The sequence below is a fragment of the Brienomyrus brachyistius genome, chromosome 3 (assembly GCF_023856365.1).
Source record: "Brienomyrus brachyistius isolate T26 chromosome 3, BBRACH_0.4, whole genome shotgun sequence".
NCBI lineage: Eukaryota > Metazoa > Chordata > Actinopteri > Osteoglossiformes > Mormyridae > Brienomyrus > Brienomyrus brachyistius.
In genome coordinates, this window is record NC_064535.1 from 28,112,977 (window position 1) to 28,126,246 (window position 13,270).

At 41.0% G+C, this 13,270-nt stretch overlaps 2 protein-coding genes across 4 annotated transcripts; both read right to left on the reverse strand.

Annotated features, from left to right (window-relative positions):
- Positions 1-81: 81 nt before the first annotated feature.
- LOC125738443 (uncharacterized) lies at positions 82-6,163 on the reverse strand. Of its 3 annotated transcripts, none has more exons than XM_049007374.1 (5): positions 5,460-6,163; positions 4,789-4,898; positions 3,025-3,283; positions 2,704-2,841; positions 82-2,524 (listed from the first exon to the last, which is right to left on the reverse strand). In XM_049007374.1, the coding sequence occupies exons 3-5, from the start codon at positions 3,269-3,271 to the stop codon at positions 1,122-1,124; spliced, it is 1,788 nt and encodes a 595-aa protein (XP_048863331.1). In that variant the 5' UTR covers positions 3,272-3,283; positions 4,789-4,898; positions 5,460-6,163; the 3' UTR covers positions 82-1,121. The 3 variants fall into 3 exon arrangements, with proteins under 3 accessions (XP_048863331.1, XP_048863329.1, XP_048863330.1); XM_049007372.1 differs by having other exon boundaries at positions 3,025-3,306; XM_049007373.1 differs by having other exon boundaries at positions 3,025-3,306; positions 5,144-6,163.
- A 146-nt stretch (positions 6,164-6,309) lies between these two features.
- On the reverse strand, positions 6,310-10,160 carry c3h11orf98 (chromosome 3 C11orf98 homolog). Its single transcript, XM_049007393.1, has 4 exons — positions 10,045-10,160; positions 9,492-9,616; positions 7,746-7,843; positions 6,310-7,089 (listed from the first exon to the last, which is right to left on the reverse strand). Exons 1-4 carry the CDS (start codon positions 10,078-10,080, stop codon positions 6,983-6,985), a joined length of 366 nt encoding a protein of 121 aa, XP_048863350.1. The 5' UTR covers positions 10,081-10,160; the 3' UTR covers positions 6,310-6,982.
- Between the last annotated feature and the right edge of the window lie 3,110 nt (positions 10,161-13,270).

Here is a 13,270-nt window from a genome sequence, read left to right on the forward strand (position 1 = left end):
AGTGGGGACAAGCACTGCGTTTACTTATGCTTCTCCATAACTTTTTCGGTTTGAATCATGCCTGAAATCATTCTCACAAAATATGCTTACAAAAGCTTTATTGCAAAATCACATTTTGTACAATTACCACTTAAATCTAATTTATAAGTAACAAAGTACACCAAACCCGTGAATTTTCACACGACCTTCAAAATTATACATGCGGTAAATAATCGAGTCGAGTTCACCGAAACGTCCTACTTAATAAGTGTGCAATTCATTAAATTTATTTCCAGAATTTGCAGTGTACATTTTTTTTCTAGTGGCATCTTAGCGATGGTGCGCGGTTCACTGTGGTTCACTTTGTGTTTGCTGCCATCTTGTGGTTATATTATTACACCTATATAGTGCAGGACATCGGGTAGTTTAGCGCTCTACGGAAACAATAATTTTTACATCGTTCTCTTTCTACACACACCCACGAACACACGCATACGTGTGTACATACATCAAATTCTTGGACAAAACTATGTAATCAATGAACTCTACATAAAAGAACAATATATGGATTTAAGATACAATGCACTGGAACTGATTGTTGAAGTCTTCGATGCATTCCGTCTCCCTGTTCCCTGCATTATTTAAGTTCTGTAAGTAATTCCGTAAAAAACTACACCGGTATGAGCCGTGAGGAGGCCACACAGACAAAGGACAGTAAAAATATCACTGAACAGTGAAAATGAATTTAAAAATTACAGACGACAGAATGAGAAGCGGCGTTTTGTTCACATCACTTACTGCTTACCTCTAACAACTGGTGACTTGTTTCAATACACTTTATGCAGCAATGGCATTTTCGCTGAAGTAACCGGTTTCCCAATTGCTGACCAGATTTTTATGACTACCTGAGTATAAGCGAAAGAGGTATTGCTGCGTTTTTAGTTCATTATTCTTTGGCCGTACTAAACAGCCCCAAACCACCCCCCCTCCTACCCCGTGACCCATTTTATTTTATCAATTGGTCTCATGAAATGAAATGCACTCATTTTTTAGGTATTAGTTGGAAAACAGAGCACATACTTTCTGGTTAAAAAAAACAAAAAACAACAGATTTTTGCATTTGAAACTTGTGCGTGATGCTGTCACACATCGTAGTATAAGTCATTGAGCTCCAATCTTGTGTACTGTCTTCGGTTAAAAGATTCCATAGCTTTCCTTCCTACCAGTGCTACAACAAGAGCCAGGAACACAAGTCCAACCACCACAGCTACCTCAAGCGTGCTCTTCAGCGTCCGCTGGTGGACAGTGTTCCTTTTCGGGGGGTTTGTGTGGCCAGGCTTAGTGGTTGGTGGAGCAGGGGGGGGAGGAGCCACCAGCATAGACTTGGCTTCCTTGGCTGTGGCTTGCAATGGGGTCATGCTGGCTGCAGAGCGTTGGGTCATCAACAACGTGGGAGTCGCCGTCGTCCATGTCGTCGTTCGTGCAGTGGAGGCTTTTGCTTTAATCGTGGTGGCCGAAGTCCTCAGATTTGTCTTTGGCTTTCTGGATGCTGCTTTGTGAGGGAGACCTGGAGGTCTTGTTGTAGAGCTTTGCTTTGCATTTGCTGTAGTCAGTTTTAAGTGATGTTTGGAAGGGAACACAGTGGTTGTAGTAGTGGTACCTAGTCTTGTATTATAAGGGGATGGTTTCATGCTTTGTTTCCTTGTTGGTTTGTTGTGGTTTTTGATAATTTTATTCGGTTTTGTGGTACTTGTGGATAAAGATGTTTGTGTTTCAGTTTTCGGGGTAGCTGCAGTTGTAATTGTTGTAGCTAGCATAGCTTGTAATGTAACACAAGCTGTTTTAGCAGCTGTGGTTTCTGTTGGGTCAGTGCCAATTTTCATTTCAGTAGTCAGGGGTGATCGCACAGTAGTTGTTAATGCTGATGCTGTAATAGTTTTTTGCATAGAAACATCGATTGGTCGGTTGGGCCTTGCTACCAGTGAGCTCTTGGTAGTAGTTTTCATGGTAGTAGGATCAGTATGTAAAATGGAGGTTGGTGGTGTTATAATCAAAGCTGTTGTAGCTGATTCTGTAGTGGTAGTGGTTGGTTGACTGCTAGTAAGAGTAGTGGTTGGCTGAGTATGTGTAGTAGTACTGCTTGGTTGCGGTGTCCTAGTTGTAGATGGAGGTTGTTGTATAGTACTAGCTATTTGTATAGTAGCAGTTGTTTGTATAGAATTAGCTGGCTGTGTAGTAGTAGTAACAGTAGTACTAATACTTGGCTTTGTACTAGTAATACTTGGTAGAGTAGTACTAATACTTGGCTGTGTAATAGTAGGTGGTAGTGTAGTAATAGTAGTAGTAGTTGGTTGAGTAGTAGTCACTGGTTGTGTAGGAGTAGTGACAGCAGTAATAGTTGAAGTATGCGTGGTGGCAGTTGGTGTTGATGGAGTGGTAATGTAGGTTGGCTTTGCAGTTGGTCTGATTGTTACTCTGGGGGTAGTACTTGGCTGTGTGGCGGCTTTTGTGGTAGTTAAATGGTTCATGGATGGATAATCCACACCTAAGGAGTAGAAAATAAGCAACATTATAAATAAAATAATGCAGGTCTAAGAAACCTTCTGTCAACAGAAAATTATACAGAGACACTCAAATAATTCTAATGACGACGAATGGTCCATGTGGTTGGTTGTTTGGAGATTCAAAATAAAACAAAGAAGAGCTGTGTGCCGCTGTGATTACCTGTGAAAATGTTATAGCTGTTCACTCCATTCATGGGAATCAGAGGGCAATCCTCTTCTCTTTCACAGTAAAATAAGTAGCAATTTTCGCTTCCGCTCGGTTTATCGGGTCTGTATACGGCCCAGTTGCATTTAAAAACTGCAAAAAAATAAAAAGCACAGATGATTATCGTATTCGGTGATACATTTATCAATTTTGGCCTAGTGATGTCCTTTACAGTGACATAGCATGATTAATTAATCACAATACGTCAATCCGTATCACAAACTGACTGCTTTTAGGCAAATCACACTAGTGTTGGTAGTATGACTGTTCCAGAACCTTCTTGGGAGCAGCAGTCGAGCAGACAGGCTTGCTGGGAAAGGCTGATGCGGGCATCCAGAACTGTAGTCCTGGCCAGGAAGGCGGCGCTGGCGTTGACAATCAGATTGGTGTGCTCCTTCGAGAAGCACTGCTTGGTGGTGGCCGAACTGGAGGACCACAGGAGAGCCAGGCTGAACACCAGACCCACTCCCATCTTCATGGACCAGGAGAGGGTAGCCGCATTCATGCCAGCTACAGCTGACATTGGAAGAATCGACTAGAGGGTAGATTCAGAATGTCCTAAGGAATAGAATGTACTTCAATATCCATCCAGTAATGATACAGGCTTGTGTACAGACAGGACAGAGCAGGAGTACACCCTGGAAGGGGAAGCAGTTCATTGCGAGGTTAGGTTCATACGCTAACGGTAATTCAGAGATGACAGGTAGCATAACAGTCTGTCCTGCAGGATGAAACCAGAGATGCCAGAAGAAACCCACTTGAGAGAGGGAGAGTCTACGAGCAGAACAGCACCTGAGCAGGGATGGGATTTCACCCCCCAAAACCCTGGAGATTCGAAGCAGCTTTCAACCACCCTGTTGTGCCACTGAACCATCTTGGTATTATTAATATAAAACTATTATCGGTAATTATGTTCCTAGTGCAATTACCGTGTTAACAGCTAGAGCCAAAATGATTTATGTCATCGGATTTTATAAAAACTATGCAAACGGTTAAGTGGCATAATGGCTCAACTGACAGCACTGCGGTCTCACACCTACAGAACTGGGAAATCACCACAGGGTGTAAATATATGCATATATGTGCACTGTGATCGACTGCCATCCTGTCCTGGCCTTATGCCCCGTGCTGCCTGATATAGCCTTCAAGCCCCGCCCCCACGACACCATACCACACAAGCGATTGGAAGATGGATGGATCTGCAAAGCGATTTGACCTGACCCTTTTAAGCGGCCAGAAAGGGAAACTGAAAGGCTTTTGAAGAGCACATTTCATGCTACAATTAAGATAATATAATTTTTAAATACACCATTGGGAAACACATTAGTCATTTTCATTCAGTGTGCCAAGATATTGGGGGGGGGGGGGGGCTGTTCCGTCACAGTCAAAGGTATCTGGGTTTGTTTAGTATCTAGATGAAAAACAAAATTTCAGCACATGAATTGCATTTCAAGGAAACCAATTGGAATCAATGCCGTTGCCAGATGGATTTTACGACAAAAATGCTGCCTCCTTGCTCATATAAGGAAAGAAGGCATCAGTCCAGCAAGCAGGCATAAATTAGGGGTATCTGTGTCCCCATGTGCAGGAGGCTTCAGCCCGAGCCCTGTAACATCCTCCTAGGATTTCTGAAAAGTCCACAGACAGTTAATTTCTTCTAGTAAATAAACTGCAAGATGAATTGAAAGTAAAAATTGAAGTAAAAATTGCTTTGGGGTAGGGGGTCTGTGAAAAACAACAGAGTTTGCACCCCCAACCCCCAAAGCTACATGCGTGGGGCCTGGATGTTCAGCTCTTGTTTGCTTCTCTCCCACGTGCATTTCCACTAGGCACTAATGACATGCCGTTCAGGGTAAACCGGTGCGCTGTCGTGGATCGGTGCTCCTTACTTCAGAGCCTTCACTATACCTTCTCCAGATCGTTATGACCCTCATTGGCTAAATGGCTCATGGGTAAGAGGATGACTGTTTTAGCTCCGAGTATAATGAGCAGCACCGCATTTCCAATGACTGCACCAGAGGCTGTGATCTTAGTACTTACCAGTAGCGAGTGCTTGTTAGCAGTCTCCCATGAGGTGTGAAAATGCCTCTCCACAGCTCAGTGCGCTCCCCGACACCTCAGGGCACAACTTCACCCCCGTTTCTAAACACCTACAAGACCAATACTTATTATTACTACACGGTTACGTGGTATTCAGAACAGTTAACCCTGCTGTGTAATTTCAGAGTCGCACATTTTATAGGTTTCACGGAATCCTTCACGATCATAGCACCATACATAGACACTAGGGTATATTTCAGACAATACAGATTAAAAAAATGTCACCATCTTACAGCAGTACATGAAAACTAGTAAACATATTTATCAAGGACATTTTCGCCAGACGGCAGATTACCTAGACGAAGATGTTCCGTTATAGCGTCGATGTCATTCAAATAGACGACAGATTTTATAACGCGATGTAGCTGGAGGGGAAAACGCACTAAAACGCATCTTCCATTAAATCATAAGGACACCGGGTTTCTCTATGAGCGCAAACAATTGCGCAGTTACTGTTAGGTACAGCGATGTAAGGCTGTCCAGTCTACTTCAATTGAATTGAGGAAATAATACTGACCAACGTTTTAGTTGTACACAGCTAAATAATAACACGTGTTAAATAATATATACAAATCATTGCTGAAATACAGATTACTGGTTGCGGTTCCTACCTTTTTAATATTGTGAGAGTAGTCTGTGTACTACTGATGCAGGTACCATCCTAGAAGAATGTTTTTTCTATAAGTCTTGGTTTTTATTATTTTTTTTCCATCCCGTTATACAGACATTTCTCTTATAAATACGAGGACACAAACACTTCGCTGTCCTCCGTTAGACTCTCGTTCTCCTTGTCATTATACTGAAATACATTATATTTGACATTGCTTCCAAACATAAAATAAACACGGGAAGACAAGTACGTTATTAATGAGACAAATGTATAGTGGTGGCGAAATATGTGTCCGTGATCTGTCCGAGGCGCACCAGGCGCCGCCGTGTTCCCGTTTTCTTGGACGAACGCTGGCAGCGACGGAAATAAAAAAGGGCTGTTTTTCAAGCCGGAGTCCGGGTCACAAAATCGTTAAAAGGTCTACGAAACCACGGCATCATTTCGGCGTTTCGCACCAGAAAGCTCGGCTACAACATGTAGCCCGACGCCCCGATCACCGTAGGATTACAGCCTGCTTCCTCGCTGTGTCTGGGTGCATCTGTTTTTTGTCTCTTTGTCCTCGACATTTCGCAAAGGGGGGGCTTCACTGTAGGCTACCTTTTCAATCCTGCCGCCACATCCCTGATTACACACGCCGCTCCCGATTGGGTTGGTGCGTCGGTCACTACAATTTACACCTTGATGCACGTTTCAACATATCAATTTCTTAAATTAATAATTATCCACGTTGAATCGGAAGATTAACGAATCGCAAATACAATTTTGGGGCGACAAGAGTGAAAAAGTAATCACAAATACCAGTTTTAAAATGCTAACTGGCATTTACAAATCTATGTTCACATACAAAGATATGGTTGAAATAATTATAGGCCTTGTTTACTTAAGTACACAAGATGGGATACATTTCCGTACATGTCGACATTCAGCATAAGAGCTTTATGATCAGCTTTTGTGTGGAAATATCTCAAGCATCCTCCATATACAACAGCTTACAGTGAGTCTGTACAGCCTTCGTCCTTGAAACTCAAAGTTTGTATACGTTTTATACAACTAAAGCAGACGCTTTTATATAAAGTGACATTTATCAGAATGCATTAAGCAGTTGTAGGGTTAAGGGCCTTGTTCAAGGACCTAATGCTGAAATCACCCTTATAACTTCTGGGATCTGAAGCGGCAACATTCCAATCGCAGGCAATAGTGTCCATTTCCACTGAACCTCACTGCCTCCAGTTATAAAGGTAATTTTTTTTTGAGGGAGGGGGATCCTGAAATACTCCATCTAAAGCACAGACTCGTTCAATTGGGTCAAAAGACAGTAACAAAGTCCATTAAAAATTACAGCCGATGCAAAAATATCATATTACATTCATGTTCAGAATACAAGGGTCTTGGAAGAAGGATACATATTACATATTAACACTCTATAATGGGTAAAGGCAAATGTGCTTTAAAAATGAATAACAGCAACATCCTTGGACTGCTGAACTGCAGCAGGGTTGATGCAGGGTCCAGGTCACCATCTCCTCATTCCACATCCTGATCGTCCATCTCCATGTCCTCAGGAGCTTCCTTCTTCGCCTGTTTTTTGGAGACGGTGCTGGGGGCAGCTTTCTTTGCAGGCTGTGCTTCAACTGTGAGGGACAGAAATGCAGAGCGTGCCGAAGGTGACCGACAGCTGAGGCATGGCGTGCATATCAGACTCCTGTTTCATAGTCCTGCCGCTGCCTCAAGGCGTCAAACATCATCATGCGTCAGATGACCTCGCAACTGTAGGAAAACGGGGCTAAATTGGACACACTGATGTCTTGTATTGTATAGAGAAGGTTCTCTGCCTCGGGCCCCGTGTTTCCTGGGACAGGAATTGGGCACTGTACACTGGGCACTGTGTACTGGGTAAGCTGACATGGAAGATGGAAGGATTAACAGATGGGACATGTTAAAATTTGGATACATCGTATCAAGTCAGAATGTTTGAGCTGATTCAACTAAAAGCACATTATATAACACTGACCCCTACGGGGAAATTCTCTTTTCGCCTCCCCCATCTTGCTCCCTGTAGGCTGTGAAGGGCAGCCACCCATAGCAGTGTCCAGGGAGCTGGGGGTTAAGGGCCTTGCTCAAGGACCCGCAGATGTGCTGAGGCTGGGTTTCAACCTCCTGATCACAGGCACCGAGGCTTATGCCCCAGAGCCACACAGTGCCCCCAAAAGGACCCTATGAAAGACTCTCATATTCAGACTTGTAACCTATCATCTGGCAGGGGAGAGACTTTTAACATTCACAGGACCTTCCATGGTTGCCTTCGCTCGCTCCATGTGCTGCAGCTGCTTGATCAACTTCCGTCGCTTCTTGCCGGACAGAGTGATATTAGCCCGTGGGCTAGTACTGGCAAGGGGGAAACACACGGAAAATTTAGGGAATTCCCACATTTTTAACACCCAATACAAGTGAATCCAAAAGCACAGTTTGCATATTGTTAAGCGTCTGATGTGCAATTCGTATAAATCAGGAAAGGGTATTAAAGGGGAGTAACTAAGATGAACTAGGGTGTTCCTAGTAAGGACTTTGATACGATTTGAATGTCAAGTGCCTTCAGAAAGCATTCAGATCCCTCAACTTTTTTCTAGACCTTGTTGTATAGCGGATTTCAAGATGGATTGATTCTTTTTGCCATTAACTGACGCAAAAAGGCAAAAATGTTAAGCAACGTTAGCAATATTTTAAAATAAAATCATCCATTTACAAATCCTTAACTGAGTGTTGTGTAGGACAATTTCAGCACTGAGTACAGATGTGTATCTTCTTGGGCAAGATAACAGATTGGCAGTTTCTCCCGGTCCCTGCAGATCCTCTCTGCTCTGTCATATTGCAGTTCCCCAATGTTTCCCGCCTCATTTGCAGGTCTCTCCACAGATTTTCCATGGGGTTGAAGACCAGGCTTTGGCTGGGTCATTCAAGAACATTCAGAGACCTGTTCAGAAACCAAATCCAGGTGGGCTATCCTATGCCCTTTACCTCAACAGTGTCTCCCATCTAACCATTCTACTATAAAAGCCAGACTGATGCACTGATGGTGTTTCAGGTTCTCCTGTCTTTGCATAAAGCCCCTGACGTTTGGTTAAGCCTTGTTCATACTTTACTTTCCCCCGTGTTCTTTCAGGCTGCATGGCAGCTAGTGTCCATACTACATTTGGCTTCGGATGGGTGCAGTTGGTGCATGTGTACAACTATCATATTCCACCAGACCAGGAGAGGGCAGATGTACTGCAGCAAACACAATCTGTGAAAATCCACGCCGTCACCTACTGTAAACCTAATCAATTATCTGGCACGTGAGTGGTCAATGCACACGGACGTGCAAGGTTTCCGCTAGACATAAAAATCTGGGCTACACGTGCACCGCCTGCAGCCAACCCCTGATGACAGAATGTATGTCACGTGCCCTCATCCGCAACCGAAAGCGCACGTGGGAAAGCCTTTCGAGTGCCCACTGGGTTCTCGGTCACCACCCTAACCCTCCACAGGCTCTTCATGCTTAAATACCCAACTGTGCTTAAAAGCCAGATCTAGGAGTTTTTCCAGATCTATACGGCTTATCTTCACTTTGCCATGTACTGAAAACTGTGGTACATTTGCATTTGTACAAGACAGATGTGTAATATTCCAATTCATTAAAAACAATGTGCCCAGACAGACTACAAATTCTAGAAAGAAAGACAGACCACCATAGCCATAATGGACAATTGTGCGTTGACTGGTAGAAAAAAAAAATCAATCCATTTCGAAATAGGTCTACAAAAATCAGTTTGGAAACAGTGGTATCCCAATATCTGAAGGATGTTTGGACGAAAACACGTTTATATTGTGTGAGGAAATTGTTTTATATAATTATAAATAAAACTAGAATTTGATTTCTGAGACAGGTAAAGAATTCCAGTGGAAGATCTGTACCTTTAAGGCAAGATTGAACATTAAGTTGAACATTCACTGATGGCTTCAAGAATGGCGTCATGCTAAGAGATGGTGTACTCACATTCTTTTCCTCAGGTGATGAGCAGTGATCAGACCTTCATCAACCACTGCTCCTACAATCTTGTGCTTAAACCTTTTTTGTTTATTTAGAACGCGCCGACGTTTAAAGAGCTTTTTCCCGAGTTCCTACAACAAAGATAAGGTGTACACATGCAAAATCAGTACAAATGTCTACTATATACATTGCCAGTTCCAGCCCTAGCAGTGGGTACCGTTCCCTATCTCATTAACAAACAGAAGTACATTAACGCGATGCCACAATTGAGTACTGTTGGTATTGCTAAAGAAAGTTGGTAAATTAAAATAATTTTTAATTAAAATTATGAACATATCCCTGAAAGCCAAGTAATCTCCTTCCATGCTTTTTTCACGATCTATAAAAATCTAACTAGGAAACTGAACAGCGTCCTCATGTAATGACGCTACTTGGTTGGTAAACAGTGAACAATCCTGCAATTTTAAATTACCACGAAACCGGGCACCTATTCTGTGAAATAGGAGAAAGACAGACAAAATACTGACAGAAAACATGCAAAGAGAGATATTAAACATACAGTTTTTGGTCTGTTGATCTTGCCTCCGGGTGCCATGCTTACTAGAAGTTACTACAACGTGTCTGCGCTTCCGGTTCAAATTCTTAGCTTATGATTGGCGAAGTCGCATAATAATCCCGCTACGCTATTGGGTAATATTGCGCCAATCACACACGCTCATCCCTTAAAAAAACCTGCACTAGGCGGGCACTACTTAAAACCAGCGTAATAGATTCTTATTGAATCTTACGCGATTTCTATTAAGGCAGTATATAAAGTCTTTTCTTTAAAACGTAAAACTGCAATTTTTAAGTCATTATGCCTTATATAACTTATATAGCAAATGTCCAGCAAACAATTCATATCAAAATTTAATTTAGAAAATATTATGGCTTTAGTTTCCGGTTTTAGTCTCCAGAATAAGGAATAATCCTTACTGTAAATAACTGACATACACACATATTTTACTACGCATCTTAAGTATTGCTTACATATTTCAATCCTAACAGTCCATAAAATATAATTGGAAAGGTAAAAACCAATTAACATAAAAAGGATGGCTGTGAAATCGAATTACCAGATAACAGTAAGTTACGTAAAACACTAATTACCGCACTTTAATCGCATTCTTCAGACAATTAAAAGCTGCAAGCAACATTTTAAGGAAGAATTTTACCTCACAAACCACAAGATGGCGATGTCGCTCATATGATTCGTTTTCTGGGGCTGCAAAGAGACGCTAATCGGTAACCTTAGTTGTAATTCACAATATTTTTCACAGGATGGCAGTGTTGACTAGGAAGATGAATTTTTAAGAAGAAAACAGCATTTAGGATAGAATATTTTATAAAGCTTATTTCTGAGCTAATTCTCTCTGTACAGACTACAAATGAAAATAGGTAAAATTTTAAATTAACTTCTTTTGGATTTACCAGAACTGAATTCAAAGTCTTCAGTTGAGATGCTGTGTGACTCGGGAGGTTAGGCTGCTGTGTCCGTGACTAGAAGGTCCCCTGTTTGAAACCCATGTCCAGGAGAGTAATTCTACCACTGGGCCCTTGAGCAAGGCTCTTCATTCCCCAGTTGCTCTGCTCAGTTGCAAGCTGTTTGGATAAAAGTGACTGCTAAATAAATTAAATGTAAATTCCAAATCAAATGAGTCAAAAACATGACTGTTAATACGCTGTTAATCACAGCTACCATGCAGAAGAAGAGGCTAGAATTAAAGAAGGTGGAGTTAGGTGTGGAGTTTAGAAGGAAATTCAAATTTTATAAGTGGGAAAATTAATTTAAGAGATAATATAAAGTGAAATAGATGCCATTACAACATGGGAATTGTCTGGCATTCATTACGACTTATGAAAACTCATTTTGAATCTGTTGTATCATTAAATGCTATCATTCAATACATAGAAATATTGATTTCTCAAAAGTAGTATTGCACAAAATCATCAGGGCAGGCCGAAAGCCAGTAAGTTCAGTATTGTAAGCACATGTAAATTTATAGTAAGCAGACTCTGTATGTATGACCACTGTTACACGGATAACAGTTAATTCAGTGGCAATATTTTCCAGCATGTGTGAGAAAATAGTAAAATTTCTAAGGAAACAGTAATGGTTTCAGAAGTACTGATACAATTAAAAGCAGCATATATTTGACCTTTTATAGAAGGAGTTAAAACACAGTTTGGAATAGATTTAAAAGTTTTAACATTTTTTAGTGTTTGGATTATGGTTCTGAGACAGAATTTCCCGAAGGAACTCATTGCAAACTTCACAACTCTGAACCTTGAGGTCATTTAATGAAATTGGCTGCAAATTCAAATACAATAAAATTGTTTAAATTATACGTTCATTTATTAATGATGTAATAAAATAATAAATGATAGAATGAAACATAATAAATTAAGTTATATTGAATAGAAAAAAGTCAAGAAGAGATAATGTTATGTTTTTATAAAAAGTATTCAGTTCTGTCGTCATATTTTAAACAAGATTAACTGATCTGAATACTTACTAATTTATGTGTAAGAAACCATTTAAAAATGTTGGTCTTTTTGTCCGGCGAAGACTGTTCTTGTTAAGCATACAGCATGAATGTAGTTTTTGAATGAAGTGGGTGGGGCTACAGCATGGACCGCAATTCCTTGACAATGTATCACTGAGGAGTTTGGGGGCTGCTTTACGTCTTGCTCCCCTCATTTGAGAAATTAAATGTTTGAGGCTTCTATGGGGTCCTTTTTTGAAATACATCGATTTTCTGTAAACTCTTTAAGATAAAAAAATTATAACAATTCATAATAAGATTTCACCGATAATATTCGGCTGTATAGTAATTTTGAAGATTTATAATTTCATGCAGGTTTTTATGTCTCTTTGTTTCCCTGCATCTTTGTCAAACTCCCATCCCTTTCTATACAGGCAAAGATATTCTGTTTAGATCTCAGATTGTAGATGTAGACTATTCTACATATTTCATTAAAGCAAGGAAAATATTATAACATGTATAATGTATAACATTATTAACATACATCAGTTAGAAATATGTATCTGAAGATTTCATTGTGTACTCATGAAATTAGGACATTGTAATTTGTTTAAACGTAACTGGGCTTTAAAGCTAATCTATATACATCTGCTTCATGCATAGAGGAACCATACAACGCAGCTGCCATGGAAACAAATAAACGTAGGACTGCATAAGCCTCCGAGGCTGGAGAACTTGGAAGACATAGATGCAACATATGAATGACAGAGTGCTCTCTAATACAGAGAGCCATCATCGTGGTGTGGAGATCATCATAAATAAAACAATGCCGGGATAAAAGCAGCCTCCCCAAACCTGTCCTGGGGGGCCTGCAGACAGTCCATGCTTTGTGGATTGTCTGGTAGGGAGCTGGGAGGGATGAAAACCGTGGATCGCCTGTGGGTTCCTGAGGACCAGACTGGGAAACACTGGCCTATGGCAGAATCAAATAAGTTCAAAAAACACTTGCAATGAAAATGTCCATTAACGTCCTATGAGATCAACATATTTTTTATTATGCAGAAATGGGTCTGGCAAATGTGGGTGGCTCAGAGTTCATTTAACAAAGAAAAATAAACGGTAAATAATACAGATTAATGATGAGATCCCATGAAAGCTAGAATCTCTTACTTTTCGGTTGAATACTGCAAATTCACTGAACACTGGTGTCTCTGAATTGCCTGTGATATGTGTGTGTGTGTGTCCTGCCAGGGTATCCAT

Coding starts and splice junctions, on each gene's coding strand:
- LOC125738443 (XM_049007374.1), bottom strand. CDS start 3,271: ATGTCAGCTGTAGCTGGCATGAATGCGGCTACCCTCTCCTGGTCCATG. Junction 2,842..3,024: donor CGACTGCTGCTCCCAAGAAG/GTTCTGGAACAG, acceptor ATTTTTTTGCAG/TTTTTAAATGCAACTGGGCC. Junction 2,525..2,703: donor CAGCTATAACATTTTCACAG/GTAATCACAGCG, acceptor TCTACTCCTTAG/GTGTGGATTATCCATCCATG.
- c3h11orf98 (XM_049007393.1), bottom strand. CDS start 10,080: ATGGCACCCGGAGGCAAGATCAACAGACCAAAAACT. Junction 9,617..10,044: donor AGATCAACAGACCAAAAACT/GTATGTTTAATA, acceptor TCTTTGTTGTAG/GAACTCGGGAAAAAGCTCTT. Junction 7,090..7,745: donor AGCGAAGGCAACCATGGAAG/GTCCTGTGAATG, acceptor TGTCCCTCACAG/TTGAAGCACAGCCTGCAAAG.